General features: G+C 36.7%; 1 protein-coding gene across 1 annotated transcript in view; it reads right to left on the reverse strand.

Moving 5' to 3' along the window:
- Positions 1–24,567, reverse strand: part of CSMD3 (CUB and Sushi multiple domains 3) — a 615,639-nt gene that overhangs the window by 555,958 nt on the left and 35,114 nt on the right. The window contains 1 exon segment of the mRNA XM_070748648.1: positions 15,580–15,692. Within this exon segment, the coding sequence (XP_070604749.1) occupies positions 15,580–15,692 (113 nt within the window).

A 24,567-nucleotide genomic window follows, 5' to 3' on the forward strand; every position in this document is an offset into this window, starting at 1 on the left:
TGCTTCCTTTGCACCCTTCTTCTGTTCCTGTCCCTTCCCTCTTTCCTTCCTTCCTTCCCACCCTCCGTCCATTCATTCACCCATTCCTCTCTTGATCGCCCCTTTTACGGCGCCGCTGACAGCTAGCTCCCCCCCCCCACCGGGCCATGGAAAACTGGTCTAGCTTAAAGCCGGTCCCTGGTGCAAAAAAGGTTGGGGACCTCTGGGTTAGATGACTGTGTTGAAAAATTTTGATTGGTTGGTGGAGTCACACTTGGTTAGTTGGAGTTGGAGTTGTGGTTGTGCTTTGTTTGTCGACTAGATTTCTGGTAGGTGGAAGGTATCATCATGTTTGTTCATATTGAGGGGGTGTTTTTCTATTTCTATGGCTTCCATAATTATTCTCATGTATAAGTGTTTAGTTTGGAGATTAATGTAGTTTTTTCAAAGTCATTTTTTTTTATGTGAAGGAAAAGGGAGGAAGGGGTTTTTTTTTCCTTTTCTGACTGCAGTTTTGTTTTTTGTGATTCTTCTATTAGTTTGTCCAATGTATGTGGCTGCACAGATTTTGCATGGTATTTCTCTTTGGTTTTCAAGCTGTATTTTGTCTTTGAGATTATATATGAAAATCTGAAAATTCCAATTAAAAATTCTGGATAAATATTAAATATAAATGTATTTATTTATTTTATTTTATTTTAATTCGATTTGTATGCCGCCCCTGTCTGAGGACTCAGGGCAGCTCACAGCACATAATAAAACAGTAGAAAAACAATCCAATTAATAACATAAAAAATCGTTTAAAAAATTTAATTTTAAAACTTCAATTAACAATTTAATATATAAATATATTTAAATATACTTAAAAGTGTGTATGTATGTATGTATGTATGTATGTATGTATGTATGTATGTATAAATGAAGAGGCAACAGCCATTGCGATCTCTGGAATGTTTAAAATTTATTAAAAACTACTAAAATTAACTAAACTTTCATTAGTCCTCTACTAATGTCATCAGAGTGTTAAAATCCCCATTGAAGACAGTTGATTTTATATAAAGCTGCTCATTTTGCTCATTGCCTGTGTCATAGGCCTACAACCTTCTTTCCCTCCTGTAATTAACATAGCTATTGCTAGCTTAGTCATGTAAACAGGTGGAACTGCTGTTTCTTCTTTATCTTTTGCGTATTGCCTCTTTCTCTCCCCAGGGGGTAGAATAGTGTTATAATGCAATACTTGGGGTGTGCTAATCACCACTTTCTCCCCCTTGTTGTTATTACTCCCTTCCTTAGGTACCCACATTGTCTCCTCTAGCATCTTTTTTGCCCATGATCGTGTATTAGGTCTGCATTGTTCTACACCACCCCTGTTTCCGTGGAGAAAGTGGTGATTAGCACAATCTCTCCAATTTCTTCCCCTCTTGCTGATCCCCAGAACAAGGATGTTTCAATCTGCTAAATCAACGAGTAATGTCTTCAATGCCTTGCGGAAGCAGAGAACATTCTCCTCTGCGCTAAGCTCTAAAGAAAGACTGTTCCACAGACATGGGGCCAGATCTTGAAAGGCCCGCAATTTTGATGTTGCTGTATGTGTCTGTGGAACAGTCAACTGACCCTTCCCTGCTGAACATTTATTTATTTATTTATTTATTTATTTATTTATGTATGTATGTATGTATGTATGTATGTACTTACTTAACTTACTTACTTATTTATTTATTTATTTTTATTTATTTGTTTGTTTGTTTGTTTGTTTGTTTGTTTATTGGATTTGTATGCCGCTCCTCTCCGCAGACTCGGGGCGGCTAACAACAATGATAAAAAACAACATGTAACAATCCAATTTAATAAAACAACTAAAAACCCTTATTATAAAAACCAAACATACACACAAACATACCATACATAACTTATCTGTCCAAATAGGGCCGCAACTGTTGCACCAGGCGAACCTGGGCAAACGCCCTCCTCGCAACAGCCGAAAGATTATGTTCCAATGTCAGCTGTGGATCGAAGAGGACACCCAAGTTGCAGACCCTCTCTGAGGGGGTCAATAGGTCTCCCCCCCAGGGTAATGGACGGACAGATGGAATTGTCCTTCTTGGGAGGCAAGACCCACAGCCACTCCGTCTTGTCTGGGTTGAGTTTGAGTTTGTTGACACCCATCCAGGCCCCAACAGCCTCCAGGCACTGGCACATCACTTCCACTGCTTCATTGACTGGACATTATGGAACATAGGTCCCTCGATGGTGTATACCAAGATAAATACCGGTAGGTCACCAAGTAATTTGGTGTGTTTGAGAGCAGGACTTTAAATATCATCACTAACAGTTTAAATTGGGCCCTGGCTCCAATTGGCAACCAATGTAGAGATCTATGTGAGACTGACACATGGGATGACCTGGAGAGTTTAGAACCACCTGGATGGCACTATTTTGGAACAGGCATAATGGGCATAGTGAGCAAGATGGCAAGCCTGCCAATAAACTATTACAATAATCTAAGTGTGATGTTACAAGGCGAGCAGTCTTGATTGTTAAGAACTTGTGGATTCTCTGAATATTCAGAAGATGGTAATTACATGCCTTTGCTCTCCCTCCAATAAAGGAGTGCAGAGACAGTCTATTATCCAACAAGATTTCACCTTCTTTTCGAAAAGACTCAATCTGCATAAGACTTTTGTAAATAGTAAAATCTTTATGAGTGAATCCAGTGGTGTGCAACCTATTTTGGGGGGCTCGACTCTGGGACAGAACACATCCCTTAATTTTTGTTGGGGTGAGAAAGAGAAGAGAAATATTGGAAATAAGATCAATTATACTTGGGCAATTTCAGCCGCTACATGACAATCTCAGATAAGCGGCTTAGCTAGGTTAATGTTTGTCTGAAATATTTAATACAAAGTGCCTTAAATTCTAGTGGAAAGAAGCCAAATGCACAGATTAATAACATTCCCTTTAACTCGTTCCAATCAGATATGAAGCCATGAATGGTAATTTTGCTGCAGGACAGCATCATAAAGTGCCATTGATGCTTTTAAAACCTATTAGTAATCCACAACCACTAAAGCTGATACTTTTTTAATTATGTTTCGACTATTTTGCACAACATATCTTCTATACATTTCCAAAATCAAATACTTATTTTCAGGAAATAACACTGAAGAAATATTTTAATTTCAAGATTATTCGTTATCAAGAACAGAGATACCCCACTGTATTTTCCACTATGATGATGATACTAATAGCAAAATAGCCATAAATATTTTCACAGCCCTATTTTTGACTTGTGCAGTATACAGGTCCTCAATGGAAGGCAAATTAGCAGCAATTGTTTTTTCTGCAGTTCTGATTATCCTCTGAAGTCTGTGTTGGTTTTGTTGGGTTGCAGAACCAAACCAAACTATTATAGAGGTGCAGATGACAGACTCAATTATTCTTCTGTATCAGCAGCTCCTTGGGCAGTTTGAGCTTCCTGAGTTGGTGCAGAAAGAACATTCTTTGTTGTGCTTTTTTGATAACGTTTTTGATGTTAGGTGACCATTTTAGGTCTTGAGATATGATAGAACCTATAAATTTGTAGGTCTCTAATGTTAATACTGTGATATCTAGTGTTGTGAGAGATGGAAGGATTGAAGGGTTTCTCCTAAAGTCTACCACCATTTCTATGATTTTGAGTATGTTCAGTTCTAGATTGTTCTGGTCACACCACAAGATTAGTTGTTCAACCTGCCATCTGTATGCAGATTCATCATTGTCTCGAATGAGTCCGATCTCTGTTGTTTTGTCTGCAAACTGCAGTAGTTTAACTGATGGATCGTTTGAGATGCAGTCATTGGTGTAAAGAGAAAAGTAGTGAGAGTACATAGCTTTGGGGACCCCTGTGATAATTGTACATGTATCTGATGTGATTTTTCCTAGCTTCACCTGCTGCTTCATGTCTGTTAGGAAGCTTGTGTTCCACTTACAAGTGTGTTCATGTACTGCTAGCTGATTTAGTTTGGTTAAGAGAATGTCCAGTATGATGGTGTTGAATGCTGAACTGAAGTCTACCAAGAGGACCCTAGTGTAGGTCATTGGAGATTCAAGATGTTGTAAGATTTAGTGTACAGCCATATTAACAGCATCATCTGTCGATCTATATTTGCTCAGTATTCAAATTGCAGGGGTCTAACAGTGGATCCATGATGGTTTTCAAGTGGGACATCACTAGCCTTTCAAAGGTTTTCATAACTACAGATAGCAGAAAATGAAGACATTATTTGAGAGCATTTCACCAAGGCAGCCTTCATCAGCGTCATCTTGGATAACATGTTTATGTGAAGAATTTTACTAAATTAAATGTGTGAGTGAGTGAGTGTGTGTCTTTGTGTGTATGCCAAGTTTTAGCTAATCATCTCTGATATTTTATATAATTATTAAAGTAGCATACTTAGGGAAAGTTCGATTTGAAATATTTTAGCTTTTTCATATTGATACTAATAACCCTATTGAGAAGTATTGATAGATAATTAACTGCCTAAGGAGATACTCAGTCTTTTAGGTCATGGTTGTTCCAAAGGTGTTTTTTCAAGCGGCAACTAGACTTTCTAGTTTTTGTTTCAAGATATTTCGTTTCAGAACTGAAGAAGCTTCTTGAATGAGAAGTGGTATGTCTTCAAAGAAAAACCAGAAACTCCAGTTGCCGCTTGAAAAAGCACCTTTGGGATATCTAATTAACTTTTCTTAGAAGGTTTGTGGAAAAGCTGTATACAAATAATGTTTTTGTCATATGCAACTTTGTTTGAAAAAAAAATCAATAAAATTAAAATGTTTGTGCCGTCCAGATAAAACACAGCTAGCTTTCAGTTTCAAGACTTACCATCTGTTTTCATTCTGAATTTTAACTGGTAGTTTAAACATAGTTCACAGATTTCATTTGTTCTGATATTTTCTAACTGCAAGCTACTAAAATTACAGCTGGGAAACATACGCTGGCACATTTAATTATATGAATACATTATCTCTGTATGCTTCAGTACCTCATTACATCAGTTATAGATTTTTCTTAATGCTACCATATAAATGGCATTGCAGATTTCCAAATCATTATGTGTAGCTCATATCTAGTAAATATTTTTTTATAGAATTTTCTGGCATGTTGCTAAGATAAATCGTCACAGGATCATTCCTACTTATTTTCTATCAGCTTTTAGTTCAATGGATATAAGAGACCTCATTAAACTGAGTTTAATCATTAGAGATTTTGATTATAGTTCTTATTTCTTTCCTTAAGATTTCATACCTGGGATCTATTAATAAGTTCATCAGAGATTAAATGTGCTCTCTATCCTTCTTGGATGAAATATTTATGGTTGCATTGATATCAGGAGTTAAAGCTGGGATAAAAAATGCAGATTAGGAATAAATAACATGTGAAACTGTATCAATCAGCCTAGGCAGGAACACAGGAATTCATTTGTTAATATTTGGCTGGATTAAAAACCTTTTAAAATAAAATGTGAGAGTGCATTCTTGCAAGTTAGAATTAAGCAGAAATTTCCTAACAGAATAATTAATCAGTGGAACAGCTTGCCTCCAGAAGTTGTGAATGCTCCAACACTGGACGTTTTTAAGAAGATGTTGGATAACCATCTGTCTGAAGTAGTATAGAGTTCCCTACCTAAGCAGGGGGTTTGACTAGAAGACCTCCAAGGTCCCTTCCAACTCTGTTGTTATTGTTAAGTAACTATGAATTATTGTGGTCATCTAGAATTCTGACAGTTTGAGATAGGAACATTTCAAGGCTTTTGAAGATCAGTGAACGAATTCTATTATGTAACTGGATTGTTTTCTTTTTCTTTAAAAATGTATGGGGTTTTTTTCTCATTTTTCTTTCACATAACATACAAACATTTCATATTAGGTTTTTTTTTTAAAAAAGTGATGTTGTATTACATTAATTAACTGTTAAGTGAAATAAAATTAGTTTAAACTGAATTGAATTAAATTATTTATTTAACTTATTACTTAAGTTTATTTACCTTTTTATTTTTATTTTATTTTACTTTATTTATTTTTTTAGCTTCAAGTCAGTATTGATTCCTGGAAATTGCCTGAACCAGTCCCCGCAGTTTTATTAGAAAAAAATCAGAAATGGTTTCTAAAATTGAGAGACAGTGTCGGATCCAGGGATGAAATTCAGTAAGGTTCTAACAGGTTCTGGAGAACCAGTAGCAGAAATTTTGAGCAAATACCACTTCTGGCTAGCCCCAGAGTGGGGAGGGAATGGAGATTTTGCAGTATCCTTCCTCCAGGAGTGGGGAAGAAATGGGGATTTTGCAGTATCCTTCCCCTGGAATGGGGTGGGAATAGATATTTTGCAGTATCCTTCCCCTCCCATGCCCACCAAGGTACACCACTCTCACCAAGCCAAGCCCACGGAACTGGTAGTGAAAAAAAATAGATTTTACCACTGGTCGGACCAAAGGCTATCTCTTATTTTCAACCTAAAGTTGAACTAGAACTCATAGTCTCCCACTTCTGGCTTGGCACTTTTAATATCAATATCAAACTTGTTCTTGTTACATTAGAATTATCATTTCTAATAAAAAAATGTATTTATCCATGAGACTATTGGGGAGCAGTTGAGAAAGTTAAAAGCAAGGAATGAAAATTATGGCCTATTTTATCTCTAGTGTCCAGCAATCCAAAAGTTGCTATGTGTTTTGTTGGCAATTGCTTAGGATAGATCTATCAAAACTTATTGCATTTGTGGAAACACCAAGGTGCTCTTGGTTGAAAACAATAGCCAGTGACATCATTGCTGCCTGGGAGTTCCCAGTTGGGGACTCCTTTCATGTCCCTGGTGTCAACTTTGAACTGAAACTGGCCAGAGCCATTTCTCTGTTCCTCTGTTGCCACACATGGAGGAAGGGTGTTGGAATGCATTACTAGACACAACAAAGATTTTACTCATGAGAACTTAAGTCATCTGTATTGGTAACTGATAGGTTGGGAAAGAAGTGCCTGAATTGGCCCCAATTGGCCAATGTGACTTGTCACACTTGGGGATTTCCTAGTTTAATTATATTGAAACGCCAGGAAAAATTTAGATTTGGCTTTCCACTGAAGCTGTGCCAATATGATGTACTCATTAAAGAAGACATTTGAGAAGGAGAAAAAGCTCAGATTTCTGATTTGTTGGAGTTCATTAGTAGGACAGAAGCACAGCCCACCACACAGCAGTACTCAGGTCTCAAACACAGGCTTAGTAACTTCCAAACCAGTGTTCTAACCCTATACTATAAACCATTGTGCTCTGATTGCTCTATTACCCATAAAATGAATTTAGGCTCACCTCAATTATCAATCATTTTTGTGGTGGTGAATAGCACACTGAATTGTCTATGTAGCTCTTTCCAAAACTATTACCTAACTAGACTGTCACTAAAGTTGAATTAAATAAAGATGATAAAGACATTCCAAGGGATGTCAAAATCTTGATGACATCAAAAATGGAGAAGAGAATTAAGTATCTCTGTTGCAAAACAGTAAGCAGTTGATATTACTGGATAGAGTATCTCTTATAAGTAAATGCGAGTTTTGCAAATGGTATTTAAAGCAGAGGTCTTCAAACATGGCTACTTTAAGACTTGTGGACTTCAACTCCAGAATTCTCCAGCCAGCTGGCTTGAGAATGCCCAGCCGGTGACTTACCCCTGGCCCGGATTTGCAGCAGGGCCAGGGAAACGCGACCCTCGGCGTAGCCGCCATCTTGATTGGCCGGGATATCGCCGACCAATGATGTTGTCGGGGTGGGGCCTGCTAGCCCTTTATAAAGGGCTGTGCAGGCTCGGGGCTTCCTTTTTGTCCCAGACAACGAGCAGGCAAACACCCGCCCGCCCTCCCTATCTTTCAGTGTGCTACAGGGGTCACCCTTAAGGGGCCGAATAGGAATTTTTGCCGGTCTCGGCATTTTCCTGCGACCGTTTTTTCACCTATTCCACACTGCGGTGCGGGACAGATGGTTAGGGGGTGTTTTGTTCCCCGATTAGTTCTAATTGGCTTACCTCTGGTCATTGGTTTGGCAGGTTAGGGGCAGAAATTGGGAGGGGTTAGCAACTGTGTGTTCTCCATTGGGCATCCTTGGGGATGATTGGCAGATTTCTCTCCAAGGGCTCATGGTGGCTTTTAAACACGCCTGAGCAATTGGGGAGAACTTGCCTCTGGGTCTCGCCCATTTCAATTCCCTTTCAGGGATTGGACGGCGAGACCTCCCACATGCCTCACATGGCTGGGATTCAGGAGAGGGCGTGGCCCCTTCACCTGGATCAGCATGGAGCTATGCCCCAAGTTGCCCAGGAAGTTTTTATTACGTCATTTCTGCCCCAGATGTTTTCAGTTGACCTCTGCGGGTCCATGTTAGGTTGAATTAAATTAATTTTAATTTAATTAATAAAAATGACCCAGTTTAAATCCAGCTCTGTGTCCGCATTGTTATTCCACCTCTGCTGCAATATTGGGAGCTGAAGTGCACAAGTCTTAAACTTGCCAAGTTTGGGGACCCCTGATTTAAAACATGGGGTGAAATTCAAGTACCTAATTTATAATTATTCCTTGGCTCACTTTTTTTATCCCTCCTTTTCAATACTAATGAAATGGAAATCTCTTCAGTAGCTGCTTACCTACTTAATTATAATTTTTAAAAGTTCAGTAAGAACAAAGGAACATTGTCCTATGCAAATCAGAGAAGTTTCAAAAAGGATCCTGCTGTGTCCTGAAAGCTATTGTCTTACTTTCCTTCTGAACGGTGGTATCTTTTCTGCACAGGCAGACTAATTTACGTCATATGTAATTGGTCTTCAGCTGGAAAAGATAGACCTAAGTGAAATTATTCCAGAACTAATCATATTGGAATAGGCCTGTAAAAAAGTAAAGTATAGTGGATTAAAATTCTAAGTATAGGTAGATTAGTTGTCATATTTCAGTATTATGTACTTTATGGGTACTTCCCTGTTGGCAAACATAATCACTTTACAAGAAGTTGTCAAGTATATGAGACATTTGGTTTGAGTCATATCATCTCTTGTCATTTTTTTTCAGGCAGCCGTGTGTTGCTTTTTAGAGGGGCTTCCAATTTATGATGACTGAATAGCTGAATGCATAAAAATAGATATTTCTTTAGAGAAATAAAAGAAATAGCAATAATACAACCCAGACTATATACGGAAGATAACACTGTATATTAGCAAAGCTTTGTTTTCATTACTTTTTAAAGCTGTGCACAAGAAAGTAAATATAGTACCAATAGTAACAGGTAACTTGGGTACGATTCCAAAATATATGCTGCATTACTCTATGTCTGTGTTAGTGAATCTATGACACACATGCCACAGGTAGCATGCAGAGCCCTCTCTTCAGGCACAGGAGCCATAAATCAGCTGAGCACCACCCATGCGTATGCACTTCCTGCCAGACAGCTGATTTTTGGGGTATATTCTGTGCATGCTTGGAGAGTAGGGCACATGCAGGAGATGTGTGCACATTTGTGAGGATAAGGTGGGGGATCCCACATGCATGTGCAGGTGTAGTGAGCGGCACGGTTGTATGTGGCATCACCCCAGTCCATTTATGGTCCTAGGACGCTGCAGGGAAGCCTACTAGGCCCAAAACTGGGATGGGGTATGCAGCTTTATGTGTGTTGCACAAAGATTACATTATGGGTACTGGACCATGCACACATGCACTATTACACACGTACAGATTTTCGACACATGGTGAGAAAAATATTAGCCATCACTGCTCTATGTTGATAAAAATCACTATCAATCAATTGTGAAAGGCAACTTTACTTCAAACAGGATGTAAGCTGTGGCGCCCTGTCACCAGATGGCTCCACAATTGGTAGGGGTTTCAGTTAGGACAGGTAGAAAAAATACATTTAAAAAAAGAAGAAGAAAGACATTACGCAGGAGGAGGCTCTATGGTGGAGGAACCAAACAGAGGACGAAGGACATCGTACTATGAGAAGTCTATCGGTGGGGGGGACAGACTTTCGGTTGGTTCCAGAATTAAATAAGGGGCATCCGGTTAGGACCTTTGGCACTCTTTGAGTGTTTAAGGTTGCCAACCCCTGTTCTGGGTGTTTACCATGGTGCTTTACCACTACACACACACACAGAGAGAGAGAGACAGACACACAGGACACACACAATTTGATTTTGTGGAATTTATAAATTGTTGCAAACTGTTTTAATTTATTATTATTATTGGCTATCATTCAGCTTTCCAATATATTGGAAAATTGATTTTGTGCATTGATTTTAACAACTTTTGTCATTGAGGATGGCACTGGATTCTGTGTTTCCTTGCTACTCATCCCTTTTAAGAAAACGTGGGTGGTTCATTACATTTCTATATTAAAACAACAAGAATGAAAACAGACCAGTTTTGTTTCAAAATATCACTGAGCAATGTAGAACAATGAACTGCAAACTTATTGATGCAATTCTCAGCTATTAGCTGAGAGTCCTAATTATCTATCTAATTAATACTCCATTCTGTGAAGATTAATGAAGTGAATATTAGAACCTCAAGAGCACTATCAGACAATTTTGCCCTGTGTGGAAATGATTCTAAAGTTCATATTAATCTTGTACTACAGACTTAGCCCGTTCTTAATGCTTGTTTCACTGCAAATCAAAGGGCATTCTTGCTAAAATATTTTTGTGGTTAAGAAACTTAATTGAATGCTTGCTTGACATGTTAAATTTAGTGAGTTAACCTTTTATAAAACATCTGGACATTAGGAACCCCAGCAAATTACACAGATCAGAGTGCCCCCCCCCCTCTGAACTTAGAAATGTCTGGTATTTAATATTTTTAAAAGTAATTTATTAAAGTTTGTTGTATAAAAATCAAAACAAGAAACACATACAGATGACTGATTCAGCTGTATTCATAAACTTCTTTATAAACATAGTAACAGATGGATTTATACCATTAGCAAAGTTCTTCTGAAAGCAGTTACAGACAGCAGAGAACAGTTAGTTTCCTTTCAGCAGAGCAGTACAGAGAGGAGAGTGAACGGAGAGGAGAATGAGTCATACCCAGCCTTAGGATTAAGTATTTTCTGCACAGACTCAGAAGTGGTTAGCTCCTGTTGGCTGACTTAGTTGCTATGTCTGTTCATTGGCTAACCTTGTTAACATGGCTCTCCCAGTTCATGAATATCTTCATAATTTATAGTACTGTATTACCACTAATTTTAGACTGATCTGTCTGTCTGTCTGTCTGTCTGTTGAATTTATTTATTTCCAGTTCACTTCATAATGAAATGCCTCCAGGGGGTTTACAGCATTAAAACATTAAAATCAGTGGTGCAATATGAAAGTTTTTGTTAAGGAGTATGCAAAACCCTTGAATTATCAAGGACATGCACAGAGGAAAATGTGGGATTCCAGCAGATACCCAGGAGATATGAATAATTATTCAGTCATACAGGACACACACATTAAAATGTATAAAATAGCATTTACTTTAGAAATAGCATAGTCTGGTCATTCACATTCAAATTGTCAATAATTCTCAATACAATAATATAAGCCTGTATTTGTAAGTTGTATATCATCGAACATTACATCAGTCACAGTCAATCAAACAAAGAACAGAGAGAGCAGAGAGATAGAATCATGCTTCTGGCTCCCTCTTATGGCAATGTTCAACACTACCTCTTAAAGCTATAGTACTTCAATACATACAAACATTGTTAGCTTGTTTATATATTGCAAACCCAACTGTCTTGTACAGAATACTAACTATCCTGGCCCCCACCAGTCAGATTTCCTTAATCAACAGGGCCCAGAGCATGCCTCCTGTGTCGGTGTAGATGGGACAGCCCAGTCCCAGTGGGATGAGATGGTTCCTCAATTAACTTGGAACCATGCCATACATGGCTTTAAAGGTAATAATTAATAGCTTGAATTGCATCCAGAAGCAGACTGGCACCCAGTGCTACACATGGAACAGTAGTGTTAATATTGACCATCTTAAGGACCCAAAGAACTGCCCATACCATCTCACCCTGCACAGTTGAACTTCCAAATAAAGGATAACCCCATGTAGAGTTGCAGTAATCCAGATGTGATATGGTACATTTTGGACATCTTTCATTCTGAGCTTTCTCAGTGAAAGGAACAAGATATAAAGAATTAAGGAAAGGGCCACAAGATAGAAGATCTGTATATATTGGTTGAGTCTCAAGAGGATTCAAATTCATTTGGAAAAAAAATGGACGGAATCAGCCCAGTTGGAAAATAATGGCATTTAAGCAAGTAATTAAAGATTAATAACCATGCTCTGACCTCAATTCTCATTTGACCAGCTTCAAATCTCAGAATTGTATTAAATATATGTTTGGGGGATTGGAACACTGCTCTAATGAACTTGGTTTGTACAATTTTCATCTGTGTGTAATTTGGATATGGGCCTAGCTGGGAGCAACTAAACCAGAGATTTTGGCTTGGAGTAATTTGAAAGCTGTAGGGATATATTCTCCTTTTTTTGCATGGGAGAATCCTAGAATGGCTGACATTCCACTGTTAGCCGCTCAGAGTCAGTTTTGGAGTGAGTGGCATATATATATTGTTAGGTTATATATACAGTGTTCCCTCAATTTTCGCGGGTTCGAACTTCGCAAAAAGTCTATACCACGATTTTTCAAAAATATTAATTAAAAAATACTTCGCAGTTTTTCCCCCTATACCACGGTTTTTCCTGTCTGATGATGTCATATGACACTGCCAAATGTTTGTCCGCCTTTAATAATTTTTTTAAAATAAACTTTAATAAATAAACATGGTGAGTAATAATCTAAGTGGTTGCTAAGGGAATGGGGAATCACAATTTAGGGGTTTAAAGTGTTAAGGGGAGGTTTGTGATACTGTTCATAGCCAAAAATAGTGTATTTACTTCCACATTTGTACTTTGGGAAATTTGACTTTCGCGGGCAGTCTCGGAATGCATTCCCCGCGAAAAGTGAGGGAACACTGTATAACGTTTTTTGAGCTTGTGCTGCCATATTGATGATGCTGTCCCTGAACCTGAATCTTAGAAGAAAAACACCTAAATATTCGAAGCCCCTCACCTACTCAATTTCCAGTCTTTCTATTAGCCAGAAAGGTACCCTTTTTATAAGTGAATATTACTATTTATTCTTAATTTCATAATATTTTCTCCAGGAGCTCAATGTAGAATTAATCCCATTTTCATTTTACAGTCACTGTGCATTGCTGGCTGGAAAAATAAACTGGATTTCTCTCATGCAAGCAACATGGCTGCTTTCTTCGTTCTCTGAATCAAGCCTAATACTTCTCTGGTTATGTCATGAAGGAATTCTTTTGCAACAAATAAATGAGGAGAAATGGAGCCTGTCTCAGGACCAAAGCAACAGAAAACTAGAAATTGGATGTTATTGGTATTCTCTGAACTTGGTTGCTTTCTTGCACATATATACCATATTTTTTTCATCTATAAGTCGCCCCCACGTTTCATATAGTTTTTTGTAGAAAGCACACTATAAGCCATCACTGTGAAGAAGCCATCTTGTTAGAGTGAGCAATACAACAAGAACAGGAAATGCATCACAGGAACAATAGAGATGAAACCTAGAGTGGCAATGTGATACAGGAAACAGCTACAATAGAGAGGAATGAGAGAGCTGCATAGAGGCTAATCTGTCATATACAGCCTTCTCCTCAGCCTACTGTGTATAAAATGCACCTCAATTTTCGAGTAAAGAGACACGTTTTATGAAAAAAATATGTCTTATTCATGGAAAAATATGTTATTATCCAACTAGGAAATATCATCAGCACAAACACTGCTCACTAGTAGTAATAGCACTGATGATGTTATTTAGTTCACAAATCCCTCATTTCAATCCTAAACTACAATATTCTCCCATTAATGGAATATTATTCATCTTATTTTTAGCTACATATCAATTTCCTTTATTGGTCATGCTTGGCTAGGAAAAGAAAGGAAGAAAAAAGTCATTCTGGCTTCTTGTTGCCACCCTGATAGAACTTTTATGTGCTGTCACAATAAAAGGATGCCAAAACTGGAAGGTGGCATGGCCAATTTACATTGATTTCTCTAGAGTATAATTATCTCTTAAGTATCTCTCTGTAATTTAATTAAATATTAGTGGATCCTGAAACACCAATGATGAAAAAGTGCACAAAGCCTCATGCAGTAACACTTAAATAGGGTCAAGTGCAATCCTGAATTCAAAGATAACCAGAGAGAGGGAAGGAAACCAAAGATAATAAAACAGCATTTTTCCATTGAAAAGAGTGGCAACATAGAACTTGCAAGGAAATAAATGAGCCAAAAACACATTGCAAGGGAATGAAAAAGTTCCCTGGCCCATCACAACTTCAACTATCCTGATTGATACCACATCAGATATTTTCTAATATTTTGTCGTCATCTTTTTTTTTTTTTACTAATTGTTGGCTCCAAGTGAAGCAAACAGTGATTGGCATGAGCTGAAATGCTCATTTCATTATAGAGTGAAAAAAATATATACCTGTAATTCTAAACTAAAATAGCCTAAGCTGCATTATAGTATCATCTATGAGGCTCATTAGAGTTAGAAGGGACCTTAAAGGTCTTCTAGTTCTACTCCCTGCACATACAGGAGACACTGTACCATTTCAAACAAATGATTAACTGGTCTCTTCTTAAAAGCCTCCAGTGATGCACACACATAAAGGCAAGATGTTCCACTGATTGATTCTTGTAATGTCAGTAAATTTCTCCTTAGTTCTAGATTGGTTCTTTCCTTAGTTAATTTCCATCTGTAACTTCTTATCTAGACTTCTGGTACTTTGAAAATAACTTGAGCCTTTCTTCTTTGCGGCAGCCTCTCAAATATTGGAACACTGTTATTATGTCCCTAATTAGACAGGACCTTATTTTCATTATTTCACTAGACTAGACATACCCAACCGTTCTTCATATGTTTTATTCTCCAAACCCACCCACCCCAATCAACTTTGTTTCACTTATTTGCACTCTTTCCAGTCTCAAATATTTTAAATATATATTTTTTTAAAAAAATTATACAGCATATTTATAGCAATCTATTACAACAATGGCCTTTCTTTCACACTTTTTACAATAATGTTGCATTCCTTGCATTAGTTTCATTGATTTTCACTCTTGGTTGCCTCTAATTGCTGTAAATCAGGTTGATCAAACAGCAGAGCACGATTATCCCATTCACAGTATGATCTCTGTGTGTCTCATGTAAGGAAGATGAAGAAACATAAGCACCAAGGGCTAGACTAATGTGGGGTAATTAAAAAGAAAAAAAGAAAGCAGCTGGCTATCACCTAGACACATCTAAGTAGTAATACACAGAATTAATATGCTCTCGTTGTAGGATCTCAGACTGTGCAGCATCAGTTGTATGATTGTAATATAAATTGTTACCTTTGTTTTCCTTTATTATAATTTGCCCTCCTTTGTCCGCCCTTATGGTTCAAAAATACTGACTTGTTTTCCATAAGCAATTGCAGTTCTAACATGCATATTTATAATATATTACTTTACCTTCATAATATACTTTAAATCCATGAGCACTCACTGCAAAGTCACTGGTTAATCGTAATGAAAATACGGATTTTGTGGAGGTCACAGGTGGAGGAAGATGAAATCCTGTTAACCTGAAAGCAAACAAACCAACCAATCAGTTGATTATTATTTTTCACTCAGATAAAATAAGCTGGACTTCCTGACATAATTTGAGGTTACTCTGTCTGTCATGTTGCTTAAGGAATGGCTTGCCCTCTTCAAAACCCATTAAGATCAATGCATAAGATGAAACTCCACAATACCTTAGGGCACAATTAAGTGATTTCCACCAAAAGCTGGAATTTATCTTAAAGAGTCAGAGCGGCCAAACGACTTGGGTTAAAAATTAATTTTAGCCAATAACTAACATATATAATTTGCACTCAAGATTTATTTGATATCATTCCAGACTAAGCCTGAAGGATGGAATTTAGGGGATCTTATGAAACCAAAATATATATCCCTTCCAAACCCTGGTTGAATATGATCTAACTGCTGTTTTCTCCTACTATTACATATTTGAAACCTATAAGATAATTGTGTTACAGGTTTTGATCTCAAATACTGTACTTTGAGTCCATCTGGAATATAACTATCTTCTTTCATGCAGCAAACCTTTAAGATCACGGTTACATGGGGGGTTTTTTGTTTTAATTCATCTTTTTGTGACTGAATTTGGGTATTCTAAATTTCTATATCATGGAAAAATAAATGTAAGTTTTGTATAAAAAAAACTTCAGAGTGAAACATTTCATTGACTTTGCCACTGAATTCCATTTCTTCATTTTGCATAAATGAAAAGATATTGAAGCTGAAGCTCAAATACTTTGATCACCTAATGAGAACAGAAAAGACCCCAATGTTGGGAAAAATTGAAGGCAAAAGGAGAATGACATGGAAGAGAATGAGATGGTCAGACAGTATCATCAACACAATGAACATGAATTTGGGCAAATTGGGAGAGTGGGGGACATGGGAGCCTGGTATGCTATGATCCATGAGATCGCGAACAGTCAGACAATACTTAGAGACTGAACAACAACAAAAATACCTTGAACATAGAACCTATCCTAGAATTAGAATATTTTAGAGGCAGGATACTGACTATTTTAGGGTTCTTTAATCCTAATTTGAAAGAACAAAAGACAGAATACGAGAGTCGCCCAGAAGGTAATGCACCATCCCCCCCCCCTCAGGCTACAGTAATGATACAAATGTGAAACTTTAGATATACAGTGTTCCCTCGATTTTCGCAGGTTCAAACTTTGCAGAACGTCTATACCACGGTTTTTCAAAAATATTAATTAAAAAATACTTCGCGGTTTCCCCCCCTGTACCATGGTTTTTCCCGCCCGATGACGTCATATGTCTTTGTCAAACTTTCGTCTGCCTTTAAAAAACATTTTTTAAAAATAAACTTTAATAAAATAAACATGGTGAGTAATAATCTAAATGGTTGCTAAGGGAATGGGAAATTGTAATTTAGGGGTTTAAAGTGTTAAGGGAAGGCTTGGGATACTGTTCATAGCCAAAAATATTTAATTTACTTCCGCATGTCTACTTCGCGGAAATTCGACTTTCGCGGGCAGTCTCGGAACTCATCCCCCGCAAAAATCGAGGGAACACTGTACATTATTTGAATTGTCAAGAGTGCATGTGTACATTTTGCGTTTCTTAAGACAGATAGCGTAGCTTCAGCAGTGTCTTCAAATGGCATGTGTAAGTAATGTACGTTACAAGCAGCATGTTGTCATTGAATTTCTCACTGCGGAAAAAGAAACTGTTGGGAATATTCACAAACATTTGTTTATGGAGTTTATGGAGACTCTGCATTGATCTGAATGGATGCCATTCGCAGAAGACATTTTGAGGATGACAAAGAAGTGATTCACACAGTGCAGAAATGGATTTGTGACCAGGAGTGGTACTGACAGGACACAGACGCCCTTGTGCCTGACTGGAGGAAGGCCATAGAACAGGATGGAGATTATGTGGAAAAATAGGGAGTGTAAAAGAAACATCATTCTTTCTTGGCGTAAGTTTCATTCAATCAATCAATAATTGTTGAAGAAAAAATGTGGTGCATTACTTTCTGGGTGACCCTCATATTAATATGTGAGAAAATATTTATCTTAATCTAAAATCATCTAAAGTACTTAGATGATTTTTGTTTTGATACACACAGCATTGAAAAGGAGGCATAATATCATGCCAAGCTCCAAACCAATCCAAAGGTGGTCCCCATTTTTCTACCTGCATTTTTATGTGCTTTCGAACTGCTAGGTTGGTAGAAGCTGGGACAAGTAATTGGAGCTCACTCTGTTATGCAGCACTAGGGGTTTCAACTGCTGAACTGCCAACCCTTCAATTGACAAGTTCAACATCTTAGCCACTGAGCCATAGATCACTAAAACAATATGGATTTTATGAACAATAGCATCAAATAAATAATTAAACATGCTAGGTGTTCTGCCTGACTGGGCTCAGGCAATGCCTAACAGTCCAAGGAAAAGAAATCAAACACACACGTGCTCTGCTAATCAGCAAACTTGTATTACATAAACAAAAATGGGTTACTCAAAACAGTCCTTAGTGTCATGAAACAATGATAGTGCAAGGCTTACTTCAGCCACATACAAAAACACAGGAGAAAGCAAACAAAGACAACCTGGAGTGAGCAAAGACGTTTCAGGAGTCCTTTTGAATCTTTGGAGCAAACAGCAAGTCCCAGAGGTTTCACCTCCCACGTGTCTGAAAAAGCTGGGTTGAAAACTCCAAAGGCACGGAAAAGAAACTTCAGAGCAGGAACCACAAAATAACACAGATTAACAGCCACAGTTTGCCTTGTGCCTCTGTTCCCTTTTATACCTTTAGCCCTCATTAAGGGAACCACACCTAGCCCTCAGTATAAGAACCACACCCAACCCAGGTGCTACTCTGATGACTTGTAATAATCCTTCAATTGATCCCTCCTTTGCATTGCTATTCTGCTACGCATGTTTATGAATTGTTCTGCAGAGGAATCCAAGGACGAACGATTGTCTGAGGGACTGCATGCCAAATCCCCTGGGCTGTCTGCTGAGTCCTGCGAACCAGTGGCCTCATCCTCCTGGCTGTCTGCCATGTCTTCCTGGCTGTCAGCCAGGCTTTCGCACTCACTTTGTGCCGCATCTATCCCATCTGTGGGAGCAACGGCTGGCCCAGGCCCAAACACAACACTAGGTATGCATGCTGCAATTTAGCATGAATTTGTCAGGGAGGAAACATCTTTGTGGGTTTTTTATTGTGCTTTCCCAAGTGCATTTGAAATAGGGAACAGGAAACAGTGGCTACAAGGAAAGCCACCTTGTATTCTCAAAAATATATGACTACTACTTCCTATGTTATAAAATTATTCCAGATGATTTGCCTCATGAGTTAAATGCAATAAAAGTTAGATTTCCATCTGTTCTACATTTTCTCCAATACTCCCGACTTGCTTTAATTTTAACGTTGACTGAGAACAGGTTTATACAGAGCAATGATCATTCTTTGCAACAGCTTCTATTCACACTGGATATAATGGAAATTAAGTAGGCATAATTCAAAATTAAAATAGAAAGAAATGCTGATTTTTGGCAATGAAGACAAAGTTTTCCCTGTGCTAAATAGCAATTTAATGAGTTACCGTATATACTCGAGTATAAGCCGACCCGAGTATAAGCCGAGGCACCAATTTTTGCCACAAAAACTAGGAAAACGTATTGACCCGAGTATAAGCCGAGGTTAGAAAATGCAGTGGCTACTGGTAACTTATAAAAATGGAAAACAATAAAATTACATTAATTGAGACATGTTTTAGAATATTTATTTTAAAGAAAACCAGTAAACTAGCTCTGTAAATTTAAAAGAGGGTAAACAAATTAACAATATTAACAATAAATTAAAAAGTAAAAAAAGTAGCTCGATCAGGAAGCTAAAACCTAAGAGTTAAAATCCTTCAAAACTGGATTCCTTCTCATCATTAATTGGATTTACATTATTGTTCTGTTTTTATATATGCTGTGAGCCACCCTGAGTCCTTGGAGAGGGATTGCATACAAATCCAATTAAATAAATAAACAAACAAACAAACAAACAAATAAGTGTATCCAAAGAAGAGCTTCAGCATTAGCTGCTGTGAGGTTATCAGCATAGAAAACCAAATAGATAGATAGATAGATAGATAGATAGATAGATAGATAGATAGATAGATAGATAGATAGATATAGATAGAAAGATAGACAGACAGACAGACAGAAAAATAGATAGATAGATAGATAGATAGAAATAGATAGATAGATAGATAGATAGATAGATAGATAGATAGATAGAGAGATAGATATAGATAGAAAGATAGATAGACAGACAGACAGACAGACAGACAGACAGATAGAAAAATAGATAGATAGATAGATAGATAGATAGATAGATAGATAGATAGTTAGATAGAAAAATAGATAGATAGAAATAGATACAGATAGATAGATAGATAGATAGATAGATAGATAGATAGATAGATGATAGATAGATAGACAGATAGATATAGATAGAAAGATAGACAGACAGACAGATAGAAAAATAGATAGATAGATAGATAGATAGATAGATATAGATAGATAGAAATAGATACAGATAGATAGATAGATAGATAGATAGATAGATAGATAGATAGATAGATAGAAAGAAAAATAGTTAGATAGAAAAATAGATAGATAGAAATAGATACAGATAGATAGATAGATAGATAGATAGATAGATAGATAGATAGACAGATAGATATAGATAGACAGACAGACAGACAGACAGATAGAAAAATAGATAGATAGATAGATAGATAGATAGATAGATAGATAGATAGATAGATAGATAGATAGATAGATAGATAGAAAGAAATAGATACAGATAGATAGATAGATAGATAGATAGATAGAAAAATAGATAGATAGAAAAATAGATAGATAGAAAGATAGACAGATAGAAAAAGAATTCCTGTCTAGCTCTGCCTCATAACACATTATTAGATCCTATCCAAGCAAGGACAGCAACTACCACAAAATACCATTTTTTAAACAGTTTAAATCCTTTCAAAGGAGGGGGAGGAGAATCTGACAGCAGGGGGCCTTTTTAATCCGACTCACCATTGCAAATGGCTGCCTTCTTTGCTTGAGCTAGGGAGAGGAACTACGGCGTGCCAGAGGGGACAAAAGCTGGTGCCTCCTCGCTCTGGCTCAAGTAATGGCGCCCTCGTGTGGTGACTTTGTCAATGACCCGAGTATAAGCCGAGGCTGTGTTTTTCAGCCCATTTTGGGGGCTAAAAAACTCGGCTTATACTCGAGTATATACGGTAAGTATACATTTTTGAGCTACATTTTAAAATTAAAAATTAAACAATTAAAAAAATGTTATTTATTTTTCGGGCTTTAATTTTCTGCAACAAACTCTGATACATTTCCCTAGAAATCATAAAAAAAATTTCAAGAGCCAAGTACTAACATGATAGATATGCTAAATATAAAGTTTGACAACAGAAGCTTTATTCATTTTGAGAGGTTCACTACCATTTTCTGCTCATCTAAATTTGCTAGAGTCAATATCTAAAGGATAATTGGAACAGTCATGCAGAGTCAGCATGAAATACTGAACTGGCTTGGTGAACATCAAAAAGAAGAGAAATGGAAACCATCAGAAATGCTTCATAAATTCTCTGCATGTTCTGTCATATCCGAGCATGACAGAGAGCTGGTGGTCTCTTTTGAGGGAAAAAGCTAATCTTTTTTGCTCAGAAACTTCCAGTTTTGTAAAGAGCTCTAAAGTAAAATGGGTTGAAAGTTCTGATATAACATACAGACGAACCAATGGGCAGATATGTGGTTAAAGGGATTGAAATTTAGATGATTAAAAATTAAGCCAATTTTTTGGAAAATCGTGATTTGTTGTGATATCAAAGAAATTATGCTGAATGTACAAAGGTATTTCAAATGCATGTTGTAGATTTGAACTATATGAAAGGACATTTTATAATGCATGGTAAACATGTAAAAAAATATTTTTAAATTTCAAATATTATCTGATGCAGAAGATTTAAAAGATCAATGGATCAATGAAAGCCAGAACTTTTGCTTTTAGGATTAAAAAGCCATTGAAGATTATTTCAGCATATTTCAGCAAGATTATTATATGGACAGAGATGGATTTGACACTACCGTTCTTATCCACTATGCAGGAATGGTTGGTAAAATTGACATATCTCACTTACATATGGGTATAAATTAACTTCTTTGATTAGAGGAAAAGACATGATCTACATTTTTAAAAAAGTTTGTTATTTATGGCTTTGATGACTACACAGAATAAATTATAAAAATAAAACTATCATGATGTAACTTTAGACAAAGAGTTTTAAATATAACTGCTGTGAAAGCTCCCTCTTTGTATGTGTTTTCCTTGTTTCTATTTTTCTTCACCCTTTTTTCCTTTTCTTTCACTTTTTGCTTTTACTTTTTTTCTTCTTGACTTGATTAGATTTGAATAGTTTATAACTTCTTGTTTTAAAATTTTAATAAAAATCGTGTTCAAAAATAAAAGCAACGTTAAGTTTTGCACACAGGGAGATTAAAAACACTGTCATAAGAGATAATATAACTGTCACCCCAGATGATTGCTACTCATCGTTCTACAACATTCTTGCACAATGCATATAAAAACAAGAAGAAATATGTCCACAATCAAAGCAAAAGAAACTTAACTTATCTCTGTGCAAAATCTCTGAAGATTTTTTTTTAATAAAAAAGCTGGCTTGCTTTGTTCCTTTTTGTGTGTGCTATGAATGAGCTTTCATTGAAATGAAGATGTGTTGGAAGCAAGAATGGTTTGGCAGGATAAAAAGGTAGATCTAGTGAACAGTGTTAGTATAGACCAGATTTATTATACAGCTATACAAACCTTCTTTTTCTTATCTCATGTCTTCCATTTCTTTGATGTAATTCTTATACCTGTTCTATGCCCTGCGTAAGTTACTTATCCTGAGAAAGGATACTGTGATGAATATGTTTGCATGTCTGTATGCTTTTTTCTGCCAAGTGGCACCTGAAAGACATTCCACCGAATAAACTGAGGATGGAATAGAAGTTTAAAAATGATTTAACAGATGCCACTGCAATTCTATACAAATCATTCAGTGGATCTTCAAACAATTCCTGTAAGCTCTACAAAGACTTCCTATAGCTTCTTGGCTAAGATCACAGCCACTTTGATGCTTTATTAATTCAACTGATAAGTTAACAAAACTTAATAATACTGACAGTTGTACTTGATTGGATTTGTAAAGCCATTATAACTGAGTGATGGCCAACATGTCTTGAGAGCTTGTAGATTAAAAAAGGTATACAGCTAAATTGCTTAGTTCAGTATGATTAGAAACAGACCAGTTATCAACCATTATAGATTGGGAATGATGATGCCATCTGTGGCTGTAATTGGAATCAACTATCATTATGTTCACACATGAGTAAGATTATATAGAAGTGAAAGGCATTCAAAGGGTGTCAGACTAGGCTCTGTTGTGGCAACATGGATATTCTAGGCTAATTCCCCATTTGACTCCTTCCCTTGGCTCAGTCAATCTCCTTCTAACATATTTACATTCAATTATATCCTGCTTTTAGGGTATTAGTGGTACAGTGGTTAGAATGCAGTATTGCAGACTAACTCTGCCCATAGTCTGGTATTTGATGGCTCAAAGTTGACTCAGCCTTCTGTCTTTCTGAGGTTGGTAAAATGAGGACCCAGGTTATTAGGGACAATACGATGAAATTGTAAACCATTCAGAATATGCTGTAAAGCATTATGGGCAGCATAAAAAGTGTAAGTGCTATTGCTATTGCTATTAATTCTCCTAAAATATCTTTCAAATACCCTAGACAATGATAAATAAAAATAAATGTTAACAAAATCGAAAGACTAACAACCTTCCCATGAGGTTCTTGGTGGCAATGGACAGAAGATGAATGCTGGTCCTACCATTACCTGAGCAGGTGGCTACTACTTGATCAGATTTCCATCACACTTCATTAGATCATATGCTGATTTGCAAAATCCCATGTTGACATAAATTTACATAATCCTAATTACATTAAATTTGTATGACGGCTTCCCATATATTTTTTTAAAAAAACAGGGTGGCTTTTTTGAATGGAAGAATTGTACAATGTATAAAAGAAGTTGAAGACAGGAACACCATTTTCTTCTTCTACAGATACTGACTTTTTATTAAAATAGTTCAGTTTAAATCTTTTTCCTTGCCAGCGTTTATGGCCAGGTCAACTTTGTGAGAATGCTTCAGATGAAATAATTAAAACATTTGGAAATAGACAAAGATCTGAAGCTAAATATCCCTGGTTAACTTCCAGTACTAACCACCTTATATCACTGTTTCTCAAAGGTTAATTGATTGCAAGATCACTATTATTTTATTTGCCCTAGAATCCTTCTGAGATGATTGATGAATATTTTCTTTATCTTAATAATAATATCCAAATGTTCCAGGCAGTTTCAAAATAAAATTTAGGACAGTTTTCAAATTTTTTTGCTCCAAAATCTTCAGAAAAGCCCAAGTGACAAATGGTTTTGCATAGAAGAGCTAATTATAAATGATTAAGCATTTACTGACATCTTATATATCTATCCTTGCTGAAATCAAATAAGACTGATGAGGAAAATTCTTCTTCATCAGTCTAATGCTGTGCAGATCAGAAAATACATCTTACATCAAGTGGAAATTTTATCTCTCAGTGAAAGCATTAACGCAGTGATGATTCTGTTATGTGATTTCTTCAGGTTTTCTGTTTTATTCCTAAAAAAAATAAAAAATACCCCACAGAAAAATTCTTATCTGTAGCAATCAAATGTTTTGACATCTGTCTGGAGATCTACAAAATACCATGCTTT

The sequence above is a fragment of the Erythrolamprus reginae genome, chromosome 3 (assembly GCF_031021105.1).
Source record: "Erythrolamprus reginae isolate rEryReg1 chromosome 3, rEryReg1.hap1, whole genome shotgun sequence".
In the NCBI taxonomy this organism is placed as follows: domain Eukaryota; kingdom Metazoa; phylum Chordata; class Lepidosauria; order Squamata; family Dipsadidae; genus Erythrolamprus; species Erythrolamprus reginae.